Here is a 17,475-nt window from a genome sequence, read left to right on the forward strand (position 1 = left end):
AATAGCGAGCAGCATGACAGAGCAACTTAACACATTCCCCAGGCCAACTTTCAGAAAACTATGATGGGTAAGGGGGGATTGCACCAGTACACCCCTTCTGCAAGTATAAAAGCATGCAGTGTTTGCAGATAGGCATGCCCATGGAGCACATCTCCCCAGCAGTCTCTGCTGCTAAAATGAAAGGGAGAGACCCAAATACCCCTAGAACCAGAGATCCCCAGAGGAGAGCCACAAGAAATCCCTAGAGAAAAGCAAAATTTAACAGTTTCCAGGAGCAGCTGCTTTCTTCCAGGAGACACAACCTCCCCAGGGCCACAAAGGCCTACAAACGCTGAGGCTCCTCAGACCCTTTCCACAATTTCCCCTGTGACCAGATTCATTCTCTCCCAGGAGACGAAGACACAGTGCTTTGCTTTCCTCGAGCTTTATTAACATTTCAACTATACAATGAAAGTAGCATATTATCCATCTCCCAAAGAGAAGATCTGACAAACATTTGGAAGCAGATTCTCAAAATTAAGGGAGACCAGAATTAAAACCAAAAATATAATCGTGTTCTATTAGCTAATAAAGAAAAGAGAGGAGAGAGAGCAAGTGAGGCCCATCTGTGGAAAGAGGAAGCTAGCATCATTCAGGCATGCCCTGCAGCCATTAGAGGTCCACAAAAAAAGATCAGTTGTCCCAAAAGCAAAAATGGATCCCTGTTAACTGTGTTATAGACACTGGAGCAAGTATCCCACCGCTATGTTACTCCACAAGAAAAGGAAAACTGAAGGAAGCTGAGCTCATCTCAGGAGGCACCAAGATCTTCAATATTGTTTAAAACCATAATGCAGCAGTGACCAAGTGGTCCTGTGATTGGGAAAGCGTAAACAGTTCCCGCATTCTCTGGGAGGAAAGAAAAAAAGAGTTTCACATGAAATCTTTACATGTTCCAGAAGCACTCCACACCTGGAGAAGTAAGAAATTTTAATATTTGTACAAGGAAGAGGACTTTCTCTCTCCTTCAGCCTTGCAGCGCTCCCACTCCTGGCACATGCTGGCTTAATGCACCACATCTTCCGAGGACAACCCTGCAACCTGCCTCCATTTGAAGAATGAATGCAAGAGAGGAGCCGCTGCATTATGCCTGCATGACCGGCCTGGACTCCTTTGCCTGCAGCTGAACCCCGGATCCAGAGAAGCCAGTCCCGCCCTGCAAGAAATGAGAGAACAAAGAAATGAAAAAAGCAGATTCAAACTCAAAAGATGCGCAAAAAAGGGAGTTGTGTGCAGACTGCGATACACTGTCTCTTGGAGCCTCTGTGTATATGCAGCGACACTGGACTCACCCTCTGCAGGACAATAATATCCTTCTCTGTCATTTTCTGCGTATTGATTGGATCCACCATGTCCTTTTTGATCAACTTCTCCACACATTCGAGTGTCACTACAGCACCCCTGGAAAAGAAGAGGGGAAACTAGAGGCCCTTCTCTTATCATAGTCAAGAGACAGTGGCATAGCTTACTCTAGGAAGAATGTAGTAAAACCCTACAGAAGTATACACAAATGAGTAACTAATGCCCTTGCCTTGTGTGGAAGGGGCACAGACACAGCACTGTCACTTACGAAGGTCGGAGAACAGCACAGGGTACAGAGTTTCCCAACATGTCATGGGTGACAGCACAGACATAGCGATCCTGGCGGTTAATGAGACCAACTCGGTCCACTTTGTCATCCACAGGTGTGAACTTGACCGCGGTCAGGTCTTTCATCTTCAGTGGCTTCCCGCTCATCGGGCAGTAAATGGTCTTATTCTGAAACATGAGCAGAGGATGTAAAGTTACTTCCAGCTCCTGTGTGGGGATGAATCACAAAGGAGCAGAAAGAAAGAAAGAGGGAGGCAAGCACATGGAGGGAAACACAGATGCACAAGAGCACACAGAAAGACAGTGAGAAGTACTGAGGGCAGCTGTTTCAATATAAGGCAAGGGGATAATAGGGTATTTTTTGAGACCTTAATTGCAAGGGCAAATAACCCTTCGCAAGAGGGCCACATGGCTGGTTCGGAACTTTGTGCAGCCAGCTCTAGGTTTGAACTCAAGTTCTGGCAAAAGATACGATAAGGGTGCGGTGAGATTATGTAGGTCGGACATTAAGATGGCACGTCTTCTTTAAGATAAGTCAGGAGCTCAGTTATGAATCTCTGTCCTTCAGGATCACCGATGGCTGGCAAGCTGAGGTTTTCCCGGTATTTGCAGAAGACTATGGTTAGGCTTTATTGAACAGACACACTTAGTACTAGGCTGGGATGCTTTTGTCCCTTTTGCCATTGACCGAGTACTAATCCATCAACAAGAGTGATTGGGGATAGATTCAGTAAAATGGGACATTTGATACTGTGAACGATTCCTTTGCATTAGCTGACAAAATCTTTTTGAATGGGCAACTGTAATCTGTTATAATCAGTCTTCATAAATTATCCTGTTTGTGAGGTCCGCTGGGGGTACCAGCATCTCGTTTAGTACTTACAAAGTTTCTAGCATGGTGACATGGGATTTTAAGGAGGTCGGTATTAAATATATTTTTTTCAGATAATATTCACTTGCAGGAAAATTGTAAAGGTAGACTAGTACTGTTACAGGAATTCTTGTAGGGTGTGAAAATGGATGGCTGAAAATAAATTGAAATTAAATTATCCAAAACATGCAGACCTGGGTTCATAAGTTGGCAGGTACCTCAGGAGTGTTTATACTGGGAGTTGGAGTTTTTTTTTATCCTAGAAGCTGTTTTAGTTACATTGAATCCTTTGGTATTTAAGTCTTCTAGGAAGGGATTTGAAGTGGGTGCAGACTGCAGTGACGAGGGCATAAAGGCAGGTAAATGTCGCTGGGCAAATCACTGCTGTTTTGGTGAAGCATCTGGTGCCGAGGTGTCTTAGTGAGAAACAAGCTCACTATTCTCCAGTATGCTCTCCTATAGTGTGGAATAAGCTTCTTGGACATTACACCAACACTCACCATTGCTTATATTCAGGAAGCATTTGAAAACATATTTGTTCAGTGGGAGGCAGTAGATTAACCTGCTAGCTTTTGGGGGTGGGTGAGGGAAGAGTGGGATGGCTGGATGGGTTTTGTGTGTTGACTAAGTCACCTTGGAGTTTAGGTTAACACAGAATAAATATGGAAGTTAATGAATGAAAACAAAACCCGACAGATGTGCGACACAGTAGACCAATCGGTCCGGGCTGCCCAGTATCTCCTGTCTTCCAAACTCTTGGGCCAGACCCCTTCCCCACTCTTAACCTCAAAACTTTGAATATACAGGTTGCTACCTAAACACCTGACCTCCTGGGCCTTTCCAGATGGCGATGCCAACCTACCGAGCCTGGCTGGCCAGAAAAGTTTATTAGAAACCTTTTCTAGAGAATACAGACTCAGGCAGGCCCACCTACCACAAGGTACACAAAATATAGTGTCACGTACAGGTTTCTTTAGAACTGTGGCTTTGGCCTCCGGGGTAAGCGAAGGGATCCAGAAGCTGGGTAGCTGCTTATTCCTCTCTTCAGCACTGGTGCTGGGCTCAACATCCACCCCTGGCCCACCTGCCAAAAAAAGCAGATTAAAAAGTTAACATACTCATACAGACTCCCAGATTAACATGCCAAGGAAAGTGATCATTCCAGTAAGTTTCTTCTAATTATTCTAGCTGCTTCTAAGAAGAACTGCTGATTGAGGGATGGGGAAAGAAAGAGAGCAGAGGAGGTTTTCTGCACAGATCTCTCCGAGATGAATAGAAGTGGCATTGTGAGTATTAAAACTGCAAATTAAGTTTAGACATCCCGGCCAAGTTATGTTTTACTAAATTCTTAATTGAACAGAAGCCGACACAAACTCAATCATGACTGGGCTAATGGTTAGCTGCTGCAGTTGGTTGTTTTTCCAACCATCACCTGTGGTAGTGAAAAACCAATATCCGGAAGGAGCAACAGGAGGCTGAAGGATCAAGATAGAGGCGATATTCACACCACTATCTGGATAAAGTTAGGGAGTCAGTTTTCTTTCTACTGGCAGCCACACGAAAGGGTGACTCATCTGGATGGTTTTCTGCAATGGTCTCTCCTCTTCTGCGCACCAGGCATTTTAGCCCCGATTTTGTGCATGTACACATACACGTGCACACACAAGCCACAGCAAATAAATAATATTAAACAGTTCAGAACTTGCCCAGGGGAGTTCCCTGTAAAGCCCAGAGTTGCAACAGCAGGATCAAACCAGGAAAGACATGGTTCAAATCCCACCGACACCAATAGCGATCTTGGACAAGCCTTTTCATCCTTCATTGCCCTGGGTACAGAATCTGTTTGTACCTTCTTGAAAAATTGAAGGTGGACAAAGCAATGGGACTGGATGGGATCCATCCCAGGATATTGAGGGAGCTCAGAGAGGTTCTGGTGGATTTTGAAGTATTAAAGATTTGGTCAACAAATCTTTGGAGACGGGAGTGGTTCCTGGGGATTGGAGAAGAGTGGATGTGGTACTAATTTACAAAAATGGTCACAAGAGATGAAGCAGGAAACTACAGATCGGTAAGCCTCACTTCAGTTATTGGAAAAATAATGGAAGCGTTACTGAAAGAAAAGATAGTGAAATTCATAGAATCGTATCGGTTACATGATCCAAGGCAACATGGCTTTACTAAAGGTAAATCGTGCCAAACAAATCTGATTGAATTTTTTGATTAGGTGACTAGAGAATTGGACCAAGGACATATGCTAGATGTAATTTACTTAGATTTCAGCAAAGCCTTTTGACACTTGATAGAAGGGCTTGAACAAACCTGACGAGCTGAAGTTAAGACCCAAAGCAGTGAACTGGATTAGAAACTGGTTGACGGCTGGTTTCTGCTGTCCTCATCTTCTTGTCAATATCTTCCTTTCGGGGAAGACCAAGATGGCGGCGATGTAGAGAAGCTGTGAGAGACGCTGATAACAAGCTCCTAGCCTGTATTTTCATTATACCTGATATTGATGCCTTCTAAGAGGAAAGGGGTGCTTAGGGTCTCTGCCTCGTCGGCCCTGACGTCCACCCCGATTCAACAGACGATGGATCGTTTCTTCGCGCCTTCTCCGGCGCCCACACAAGCTGGAGTGGAGAGCTCGGCGTTGGGCAGTAACGGGAGGGAGTCACTGGCCCTTTCGGGCACTGAGACATCGCTGTCTCCTTCGGCTCCCATGACGCCTCTGTGTCCGGCAACAGCCGAAACGCTGTGGCGAGAGACACACGCTTCCGGAAGTGAAAGCGTGGGGTCTCCCGGCGAGGGCACAGCGTTGTCGGCGGAACGGCAGATGGAAACAACAGCAGAGAGAGGGGATCTTTCTCTCTCTCAGACGGAGGTCTCTATGAATAGCATCTGGCAATTGCTGCAGAGGATGGAAGGGAAAATTGAAAAATCAACTGAAGAGGTAACAAAATTAAATGAGAAATTGGAATTATTGACTGGGTCAGTTGAATCTATGAAGTTAGAGTATACAGGCCAAGCCAAGCAAATGCAGGTGGATATACAAATTGGCTTTAATTAAAGATAGCTCCACCATTCATAAGAAACTAGAACAATTTGAAAATTTTAATAGGCGTTTGAACCTCCGCTTTCTAAATTTTCCTCAAACTTCAGGAATGTTACCTATTGATTTGTTGAAAAGATACTTCATTGAGAATTTGGAAATTTCTTCAAACTGTATTCCTCCAATTAACAAAATTTATTACCTACCAAATAAAAAGATGCCTGACGGAAAAGGAAAGGTAAATGGAAATGAGATTGGGAAAGTAAGAGAAGGAGAGACAAATGTGATAGATTTTGCAAATGTGACGGCTTTACTGGAACAAACGATAACATCTGAAATGGACAGAGCAACATTACTAGTATCATTTGTCTTTGAACAGGATGTGAATATGATTATGAAATTGTTTTTCAAAAATTCCCAAAAATTATTTGGGGGACGGAAAATATGGATATATCCTGACGTAGCTAAGACTACACAAGAACGGAGGAAAGAATTTCTTGCAATGCGACAACAGACTATAAATATTGGAGCAACATTTTTATTGGTGTATCCCTGCAAATGCCTGGTTAGGTACTTAGGTGTTAAATATATTTTTTTCTCTCCTAACCATCTGAAGGAATTTCTAGATGTTAAGCAGATCATTAAGGATTAAGGGATAATAATAGTAATGGGCGCTAGATACATTATGCCTTTCTTCTTTGTACTATTCCTCTAAATTTCTCTCTAATTTTAGTTTTGGTCACCCCCTGTTTATTGTGGTCTAAGAAGGGGTTTATCACTATGATGATTGTTGTAAAAGTATTATTGTGTTAAAATTTTCTTCCCTGTATTTAATGTAACAAGAATTAATTCTTGTAAAATAAGACTGTATAATTATAAATAAAAAAAAAATAAAAAAAGACGCCAGAGGGTGATGTTTAATGGAATTCGCTAGAAGGAGGGAAAGGTGAGTAATGGAGTCCCTCAAGGATCGGTCCTGGGGCCAATCCTGTTCAATATGTTTGTGAATAACATTGCTGAAGTGTTAGAAGGAAAGGTTTGCCTTTTTGCGGATAATACCAAGATTTGTAACAGAGTAGACACCAAAGAGGGAGTGGAAAACGTGAAAAAACGATCTGCAAAAGTTAGAGGAATGGTCTAATATCTGGCAACTAAAATTCAATGCAAAGAGGTGCAGAGTAATGCATTTGGGGATCAGAAATCAGAAGGAGCCATATATGCTGGGAGGTGAGAGGCTGATATGCACGGATGGGGAAAAGATCCCTGTTAATTGTGTTGGGGTGATAGTGTCCGAAGATCTAAAGGCGAAGAAACAGTGTGACAAGGCGGTGCTGTTTCCAGAAGGATGCTGGGCTGTATAGAAAGATGCGTAGCCAGTAGAAGAAAGAAGGTGTTGATGCCCCTGTACAGGTCGTTGGTGAGGCCCCATTTGGAGTATTGTGTTCAGTTTTGGGGACCATATCTGGCAAAGGATATAAGAAGGCTTTAAGCGGTCCAAAGAAAGGTGACGAAAAAGGTAGGAGGTTTGCGCCAAAAGACATACGAGGAGAGACTGGAAGTCCTGAATATGTATATCCTAGAGCAGGGGGTGGGCAACTCTGGTCCTCAAGGGCCGGAATCCAGTCGAATTTTCAGGATTTCCCCAATGAATATGCATTGAAAGCAGTGCATGCAAATAGATCTCATGCATATTCATTGGGGAAATCCTGAAAACTCAACTGGATTCCGGTCCTCGAGGACCGGAGTTGCCCACCCCTGCCCTAGAGGAAAGGAGGGACAAGGGAGATGATTCCGACGTTCAAATACTTGAAAGATATTAACATAGAGCAAAATCTTTTCCAGAGAAAGGAAAATGGTAAAACCAGAGGACATAATTTGAGGTTGAGGGGTGCTAGTCTCAAGAACAATGTTAGGAAATTCTTCTTTATGGAGAGGGTAATTGATGCATGGAATGCCCTTCCGAGAGAGGTGATGGAGAGGAAAACGGTGACAGAATTCAAACAAGCATGGGATGAACACAGAGGATCTCTAATCAGAAAATAATGGTATATATTGAAGAACTAAGGCCAGTACTGGGCAGACTTCCACAGTTGATGATGGGCTGGGGAGGGCTTCGATGGCTGGGATGGTTTAGATGGGCTGGAGTGAATTTTGACGGAGACTCTACTAGATAGAACCTAAGCACACTACCAGGCAGAGCTCTGGGTTTCTGGCCAAGAAATATCTAAGGAAAAGGACCATTTAAATTAAATGATTAATTTATAGAGCGTGAGTGGTTGGGCAGACTGGATGGACCATTTGAATCTCTATCTGCCGTCATTTACTGTGTTACCTTGTTTTGAGCAACTGTTGAAAAGGTGTGAGCTAAATATTACACAAACACACACACTGCTGCCATACAATATAACTCTCCCAAAAAGCAAGAATTGACAGGCTCTTCACTGACTAAAGCAGACTTTTGCACTGGCCATTTTCAATCTGGAAAATAAAGAGGATCTACAAGTTAAAAAAAGCAAAGAAGCAGAATTAAGTTTTGTACATCAGGCTCTGTTCAGGCAGGGGATTCATTGCCACATCGAATACAAGCAAGAATGCCCAAGTAGCATATTTTCTTGCATGGAATGCATACGTTTTTACGTACCGCGTAAACCCCCTGCACACTATATGAGTGGGTGTATTTTCACATAGCCAATTTGCCCATGTTACATGTGTACAAATATGGGATACCCCTCGGGATGTTGGACAGCATACGAAGCCAGCTTCAAGCATGAAAGATAGAGTCTGAATTTTCTAAGTCACAGTACCTGACACTGCGGTAAAAGGGTTCAGAGGTTTGCTGACAATAGACATTTCTTTCTCCAGAAAGCCTTTCACTTGCGACTCTTTGGCTGCTTTGCTCAGCTCCTCTTGCTCTGTCTTGAGCTTGCTCCTCTGCTTTTCATATGCCTACACAGCCAGAAATGGCAAAAATGAAAAAAGTAACCCAGGACATCTTCCCCTTCAAGCACCCAAGCTCATCCGTCTCCTCACAGAGATGCCAGTGCTATTATAAAGTCCTCGGACCTATATTAAACCTTGGCAGGGACTTGTTTCACGTGAAGACTCTCGCCTCACAATTTGCTTGCATGGAGAGAGTGTTTCAGGGCACAAATACTCCGATGTACTTTAATATTTGAAAAACATTTATATGAAGAATAAAGTACATCGGGGTATTTGTGACTTGAAACACTCTCTCCATGACCAATGACAATGCAAGCAAATTGTGAGGCCAGAGTCTTCACGTGAAATGCGCCACTACCAAGGTCTTGAGGCTTATCATGAACACTACTATTTACTATTTATCATTTCTAGAGTGCTGAAAGGCGTATGCAGCGCTGTACATTTAACATTCAATAGACAGCCCCTGCTCAGAAGAGCTTGTAATCTAATTTGGACAGACAGACAGTAAGAGGACTTTACAATAGCGCTGGGATTTCTGAAATTGTGACTCTGAGCCCCCGCTTATGATCCTCCCAGAGATGTGGCAGGTTTCAAGCAAGTATGAGAATACCCCCACTGAAAGCTCATTCAGGTGTTCATTCCTGCCTTATGTGGGTAAAAGCTAAACCCTCCCCTACCCCAGCCAACTGCATCGGTGCTTTTCAATAGCAATCCCTCACACAGCCAAATTTTCTCTTTCTAGTTCTCAGGATTCACATCGGCAAGGGTCCTCACAGCTTATCTAATAACAGCTTAGCGATGGTGGTTCTCCACTAACTTTGCCCTCTAGGAAAATCAACCATAGCCAACGTACCTTCAGCTGCCGTGCAATCTCCTTCTTCTGGTGCAAAATGTATTCCAGGATTGCTTCCTTCTCATAGATGTAACCATCAGGGCTAAGAAAAGGAAGATAAGAGAATGTTCCGCCAGCCATCACACAAGCCTCTCAAAACAGGAGATAAGTCCACTTGGTGGTTCAATGAGGGAACATTTGAAGCTCCTGCCAGAGGCCTCACATGCATTCACTTCTATCATCCACTTGAACCTGAATAATTGTCTCTAGCATGCAGTACTCACGTCACCACTGGATCTTTACAGGGCTGTAAAGACAGGCAGCAGCAGTCGAAGTCCTTCACAGCATCCTTGCTTAGTCGCACCGTCTGTGTGCCGTAGCCAGATGAAGCTGTAGGGAAAAAACCCAAGGGTGAAAAAAGAAAAGCTGGAAACCAAGGTGGAAATGAGCCTCCTTTGTTTTCCAAGGCATGCTGACGCTTTCCTTGCCTTGAGACACGAACGATCACCCTCATCTGTGCCACTGTTTCATCCTTTAATGCCACTCTGCACTGCTTTTCTCATAGTCCAAAAAGTCATGCAATAAATCAGAGCCAAACATATACAGGGTACAAACAGCATCTTATGTATTTCAACTCACACTCTGAACATAATTAAAATCCCTTTCATTAGTCCAGAAAGTTTGAGAGTATGATGTCATACCTAAAATGTTGAAGCAAATTATTCCAGAGGGAGGGACCCACTACACTGAATACAGAATTACGTATACCATATGTATTGTATATGTTGAAAAGATGATACTATTAACATAAGAACATAAGAATTACCGCTGCTGGGTCAGACCAGTGGTCCATCGTGCCCAGCAGTCTGTTCCCACGGCGGCCCTTAGGTCAAAGACCAGTGCCCTAACTGAGTCCAGCCTTACCTGTGTATGTTCTGGTTTAGCAGGAACTTGTCTAACTTTGTCTTGAATCCCTGGAGGGTGTTTTCCCCTATAACAGAGCGTTCCAGTTTTCCACCACTGTCTGGGTGAAGAAGAACTTTCTTACATTTGTACGGAATCTATCCCCTTTTAACTTTAGAGAGTGCCCTCTCGTTCTCTCTACCTTGGAGAGGATAAACAATCTGTCTTTCTCTACTAAGTCTATTCCCTTCAGTATTTTGAATGTTTCGATCATGTCCCCTCGCAGTCTCCTCTTTTCAAGGGAGAAGAGGCCCAGTTTCTCTAATCTCTCACTGTACGGCAACTCCTCCAGCCCTTTAACCATTTTAGTCACTCTTCTCTGGACCCTTTCGAGTAGCACTGTGTCCTTCTTCATGTACAGCGACCGGTGCTGGACGCAGTATTCCAGGTGGGGGTGTACCATGGCCCGATACAGCGGCATGACAACCTGCTCCGATCAGTTCGTGAACCCCGTCTTAATCATTCCTAGCATTCTGTTCGCCCTTTTTGTTGCTGCTACACATTACACAGACGGTTTCATTGACTTGTCGACCAGTACTCCCAAGTCTCTTTCCTGGGGGGGTCTCTCCTAGTACTGCACTGGACATCCTGTATTCGTGTATAAGATTTGTGTTACCGACATGCATCACCTTACACTTATCCACGTTAAACCTCATTTGCCATGTCCACTACTCTGAATAACTTTGTCTCGTCTGAAATTTAATCGCCTTGCTCATCGTATCAATTTATAGGTCATTTATAAATATGTTGAAGAGCACGGGACCAAGCACTGAACCCAGTGGCACTCCACTCGTGACACTTTTCCAGTCTGAGTTTTGTCCATTTACCCCCACTCTCTATTTCCTATCCGCCAACTAGTTTTTAATCCACATTATTTCACCCTCGATTCCATGGCTTGCAATTTTTTGAAGTAGTAATTCATGTGGGACTTTGTCGAACACCTTCTGAAAATCCAGATATACAATGTCGACCGAGTCACTCTTTGTCTATCTGCCTGTTTACTCCCTCGAAGAAGTGCAGCAAGTTCGTCAGGCAAGATCTTCCTTTGCTGAAGCCGTGCTGGCTGGTCCTCTTCAGATTGTGTCCATCAAGGTGATCAATGATGCGGTCCTTTATCAGCTCCTCTACCATCTTTCCCGGTACTAAAGTCAGACTCACCGGTCTGTAGTTTCCCGGATCTCCCCTTGAATCTTTCTTGAAGATCAGTGTAACATTCACCACTTTCCAGTCTTCCGGAATCCTTCCCAATTTGATCGACAGATTGGTTATTAGTTGGAGCAGTTCAGCTATAGCCCCTTTTAGTTCCCCGATTACCTTCGGATGGATGCCATCCAGTCCCGGGGATTTGTCATTTTTAAGCCTATCAATCTGCCTGCATACCTCTTCTATACTGACCATCAACCCTGTCAGTTTCCGATCTTCGTTTCCTGCGTATACCCTGTCTGCTAAGAAGAACACAAGATTCTTGATGTCAAAGATGATAATAGAGAAAGGAGTACAGCTGAATGAGAAATTGGAGCTAAATCAGGTAACATGAGCCCATTCTTTGTCACCTTTAATTTCATTTCCTTGTTGTGTATGAGATCACCGACAGGAAAAGTACCCAAAGTGGGGCACTCCTTTGTGCTGGTCCCAAGATGCTCAATTTATGAAACTTGCCAAGGATAATGCACTTTAAACTACAAGAACAGTACAAAGAAGAAGCCATCTACCGTAAGTAAAAGAAATGAAAAAATGCATGAAAACAACCTGCTCTACAAATTAACTGGCAGCTCTTATGCTAGGACAGTGATCCTGGGAGCAGAGCACCCCTGCAAGAAGACACTTTCATTGGATGTTTGGGACTAGTACAGGGGTTTTTAAATAAATTTCTGAAGAAGCTAAGTTACCTAGGTCCAGAAAGAGGACTTTTTAACTAGTCCTTGGTGATTGTTTTTTTGTTTGTTTGTTTTTCTTTTGCAATTCATTTTATTGATTTTTCCTAATATAATCCAACAAAACCATATTATAACAATGCAATAACATTTATTTGAACTTACATCTCAAAGCAGTTTGGGATTTGTAGTCCCTGAATCTGCCCACTGGAATCAGTGCTGCAGGTTCCATAACGGACTGGGATGGAGTGGTCAAAAATCCAGCACTGTCCCAAAATCTCCAGGACTGCCTAACTTGGGAATGGGAGATAAAGGACATGACATGCCAAGGTCATGTGGGGTGACAGTGGAAGAAGTACAATGTGAAATCCAGATTTCCCTGGTTCTCCCCCATTCATCGAGAAGAGACTGAAAAGTTTCTAAAACTCTCCTTAAAATTTCTTTTTTCAGCAGGCTTTTAATATAGACATATTAGAAGAATCAATTATTTATTTATTCAATTTTCTATACCGTTCTCCCAGGAGAGCTCAGAACGGTTTATATGAGTTTATTCAGATACTCAAGCATTTTTCCCTGTCTGTCCCGGTGGGCTCACAATCTATCTAATGTACCTGGGGCAATGGGGGGTCACAAGGAGCAGCATGGGATTGAACCCACAACCTCAGGGTGCTGAGGCTGTAGCTTTAACCACTGTGCCACACTCTCCCTTAGGCAAGGATTGTTCTCTGTTGGTTTTATCTGTGTGACTGGTTAGGCATATACTATTTTTTTAATGGAGTTCCTTTTCTTCATAAGTTTATTTTATTTTTATTGTATACTGCTGTGACCTGGTTGGAGCTTAAGTGGTATATTAAATTTTACAGGAAACAAAACAGGGAGAAAAACCTCCTCAACTATCAAACTGAACAAAACAACAGTGGAGATATTCAAGAGTTCCTGATGTACAATCTTTATGTCAAAACTCTGCCTAAGAGTGCGATGACTCTACACACACGTGTTTCGGCCTCTATGGCCTGCCTCAGGAGCCTTGCTGTAACCTTCCACTACCAAGTAGAACAGCACATATCTTGAAAAAAAAGTTCAATTCACTTGTAAATTTTCACTACTATGCAGAGTGTAGCATATCATAAGAAACCATTTGAGAACAACACTTTTCAAGGGAGTTCTCTTGTATTATCTCGATGGTATTGCAATAAGGAAATTGTCGATCCTAAGGGATCTTGGTATATCAGGAGAAGGGTGATCAGGCAGAAGTAGGATGCAGTTGTTAGCTTGACCTTATGTAGTAAGCGAATGATGTCTGTAATTTCTGGAACAGTGGTTATTTTAGTGGGTTTTTAAAAAAAAAAGTTTTGACAAGTTTATGTAGGAAAGGCCATAATCTGCTACTGAGACAGACGTGGGGGAAGCCACGGCTTGCCCTGGGGTCAGTGGCATGGAATGTTGCTACTATTTGAGGTGCCAGAAATTATTTATTTATTCCATTTTCTATACCACTCTCTCAGAGGATTTCAGAATGGTTTATATGAATCAGTTCAGACACGCTAATCTATCCTAATGTACCTGGGGAAATGGGATAGTAAGTGACTTGCCCAGGCAGCATGGGTTTTCCGCATGGAATGCTGTTACTATTTGGGGTTCCGGAATCTTGCCACTCTTTGGGTTTCTTGCAGGTACTTGTGACCTGGATTGGCCACTATGGAAACAGGAAACTGGGCTATATGGACCACTGGTCTGACCCAGTATGGCTATTTTTATTTATTCATATTTTTAGCCCATCCTCCCAAAGGAGCTCTATATGTCCCCCCACTTAACGTACCTGGGGGGAAATGGAGGATTAAGTGACTTGCCCCCCGGGGGGTGGGGTTGAACTGTGTGCTGTAGCTCTAACCACTCGGAATTCTTCAATAAAGCACCCTCTGCGCAGTCAGAACTACGTTTCCCAGCATGCAGTGCGGGCGAAGGAGGCCACAGCCTGGGAAGCGCCGCTGCCCGCTTACCTGTGTCCTTCTTCTTCTCGTGGTAGGTGTACACGGCTCCTGCGGTGCAGTTCTTCCCGTGTCTGGTCATCCTGCGGCCGGGGAGAGGCAGAGAGAGGAGCAAGATAAACAGAGCCAACAAAATTCCGCGACACTTCCCCAAACAACCGTCAACCGCCAACGCAATTTCCGCCCCAAACCGGAAATGACGGTCAAATGCCCCTCCCCCCTCTTAACCAACCACCTCACAGGACACGGCCCCTGCCAATCACCCTGCCAACTGTCAAATGTTTAAAAAAAAACAATGACTTCCGTCTCCAGAACGGAAATGGTGTGAAAGAACACGCCTCCTCTACCCTAATCTCTGATTTCAGCAATATTATGACTTTTAATAAAGAATTTATTTATTGGTAAACAAAAAAAAATAGTGTAGAGTCAATCCTTTCAAGAATGTATTGAGTCATCATCTTCTTTTCCTAGCACTCCACTTAGATTCCATAAAAGAGGAATCATTTTCATGTCCTCTCCCCACCCACTTCATCCTTGTCATGCAGCCCTTCCTCAGGAAAAAGCTGCCTTGCCCCAGCTCCTTATTTATGGAATAAGTGTTTATTCCACAAGCATTTGGCACTGAAAATCCATATTTATTGAGGGGGAACAGAAGTTTCACCCTTAGGAGCACATTTCAATAGTTCTGTATGGTTGGTTGGTTTAAATCATTGACCGAGATGAGTATAGGTCTTTACTGTCATTTGTATAGCCTTCTTTTTTCTCAATTATTACAATATTCATATTTATCTCTACCTCTGTCTTTATATTTTTATCTTTATTTTTCATAAATTGTTTCTTCAGGTACTTTAGTTAGATTGTGAGCCTTTGGGACAGTTAGGGAAATTTTCCAAGTACCTATCTTATTTATTTTTATCTACTGTATCTTTGTAATGCATCATTTTTGTAAACCGCTTAGAAACCTCACGGTTATTAGCGGTATATAAGAATTAAATTAAATTACAAAAATTAAAATATATTGTAACTGCTTAGATCTATTGTAAGGTGAGCAGAATATCAAATTTTAATAAACATAAACCAACACATCCTAAATATGCTTTTCTCAGGCTTTACGCCTCACCCTAAATATCCTCTGTGCTTATCTCACAGTAACATAAAGGCAGATAAAGACCAAAATGGTCTATCCCGTCTGCCTAACAGTCACACTCATTATCAATTTATGATTAAATCAACAATGAATGTGGTCTTAGGGCTAGATTCACTAACCTGACTTCTGTGGTCAATCCATGGCCGATTCCTGCAAGCCCGACCAGTTCACAACAGCAAAAAATTCTAATGTGGGCGATCGGAGGAATGCCCCCCTCTGCCCGCACAGATCGCTAGTGTGCGATCCTGACGCATGCACAGAGGTAAGACCAAGATATATTCATAACAATGAACATAAGGCTAGCCTTACTGGGTCATACCAATGGTCCATCAAGCCCAGTAGCCCGTTCTTACGGTGGCCAAAACCCAAGGAGTAGCAATATTCCATGCAAGAGCGCATGCTACATGAGTCCATCATTTTAGCAGGACCAGCGGGGGCTAGAGATACGAGCACAGGCCTGCAGCAAAGTATAAGGGAAAGAAAGGGGGACTAGTAGACCTTTAGAGAGGGAAGCAAAGGAGAGCGAGAGAGAGACCTGAACCAAAGGGGAGGGGAGAGAGAGTAAGCAGATGCTGGACTGTTGGGTGGAAAGCTGAGAGAAATGCCAGAGCTGAGAGGTTAGGGACTCAAGGTGGATGGAGTATGGGAGGAAGGGAAGAGAAAGGAGAGAGCCTGGATATGTGGAAGGACAGGAATACAGAAGAGATGCTGTCAGTAGATGTAGAGGTAATATTGGGCACAAGAGTAGGATGGAGACACATAGGAGAGATGCTGAATATGGGAGGAGGATAGAGACAGGGTTACAGAGGGGATGCATTGCACAGGATGGAAAGGGGCACACAGGAAAGAAGGATGCTGTGCTGAAAATAAAGAAGAAATATCAAAACAACAGGAGACCCTGGATAGAGCTGAGAAAAGCCATAAGGTAGACACTAGAAGCAATACAATGCTCAGACAATAAAGTAGAAAAAAGTATTCTGTTCTAATTGTAATATGTCAACTTTGGGAAATGTACCTCCCTCCTCCTGGTCCCCACTTCCCTGGGAACAATGATGTTAAAGGGAGCCCATCCAGATATAGCTAAGGTTACCAGATGTCCAGTTTTACCTGACTTTGTCCTCTTTTTAGAGGACTGTCCAGGTGTCTGGATAGATTTTTAAAAACCCAGCAGTTTGTCCAGATTTCGGAAGGCCCCGGCTCTGACAAGACCTCAGGACCACGTCTGGACAATCTCCGAGAATGTGCGGGTGTCCTCTTTTTTGCTTTAACAAATCTGGTAACCTTAGATATAACTCTGCCTCACACACTTAAGTCTCTTCCGTGCGTCTCCCAGACTTCACCCTCACACCCAACTATCCTTAAGGAGCAGCACTGCATACTATCATTTCAAAGAAAAGAATCCCCATTTCTCCTAATGGCCTTAGGGATCACCTGCTAGTTATGTTCATTTTTTTCTTTATTTCGGTTTTTTTAGCCCATCTTCCCAATGGAGCTCAGAAAGGGTTACAAATCAGGTACTCAAGCATTTTCCTTCTCTGTCTCAGCAGGCTCACACTCTATCTGATGTACCTGGGGCAGTGGAGGATTAAGTGAGGCAGCGCAAGGTTTGAACCCACAGTCTCAGGGACCGCTACACCACATTCTCCTCCTATGTCTCTTTCTAAAATTGCTAGAATTCCTCTGGTTATGCTCTGCTGCTCTACTCTGTGCATTTCTTCCCAGTCCATCAACATCTGCCCTTCCATCTCCAGGCAAGGCTTCTGCCCATGGCACTCCCAATCTCCTATCAACTCCTTCCCTGTATCTTCCTAGCAGCCACCTTTGTACTTTGCTTTAACCAGAGCAACTCACATAACGTTTACAGTTGGTCACTATTGAATAATAACATTTCTTAATAGTAGAGCACTTATTAATTAGGATTTGCCAAAACATGGTGGCCAGAGAAAATTGGAAATGCACAGCCTTTTTTAAAAAAGAAGCAGGGAGATTTCCTGGAAATGAAAACCAGAGAAGTAGCTGACGATTATGGCACCAGCAGGATTACAACTGTCTGGATTTGATTGATTGATTTTACTTTCCAAGTATTGCAGAAACAGATATTTGATCAGTTTTTGGAGGTGAAAACTTCTGTCTGCATTACTGTTTCATATATATGTGTTCTAATCGAATTGCTAGTGGTCCAGTGAAA

The 17,475-nt window shown here is 43.3% G+C and overlaps 1 protein-coding gene across 1 annotated transcript; it reads right to left on the minus strand.

Moving 5' to 3' along the window:
• Positions 1–408: 408 nt before the first annotated feature.
• Positions 409–14,372, minus strand: NOSIP (nitric oxide synthase interacting protein). The gene is made up of 8 exons (XM_033961929.1): positions 14,153–14,372; positions 9,600–9,705; positions 9,337–9,418; positions 8,348–8,489; positions 3,466–3,584; positions 1,610–1,797; positions 1,332–1,440; positions 409–1,195 (listed from the first exon to the last, which is right to left on the minus strand). Exons 1-8 carry the CDS (start codon positions 14,220–14,222, stop codon positions 1,124–1,126), a joined length of 888 nt encoding a protein of 295 aa, XP_033817820.1. The 5' UTR covers positions 14,223–14,372; the 3' UTR covers positions 409–1,123.
• Between the last annotated feature and the right edge of the window lie 3,103 nt (positions 14,373–17,475).

The sequence above is a fragment of the Geotrypetes seraphini genome, chromosome 10, assembly GCF_902459505.1.
Source record: "Geotrypetes seraphini chromosome 10, aGeoSer1.1, whole genome shotgun sequence".
Lineage (NCBI taxonomy): Eukaryota > Metazoa > Chordata > Amphibia > Gymnophiona > Dermophiidae > Geotrypetes > Geotrypetes seraphini.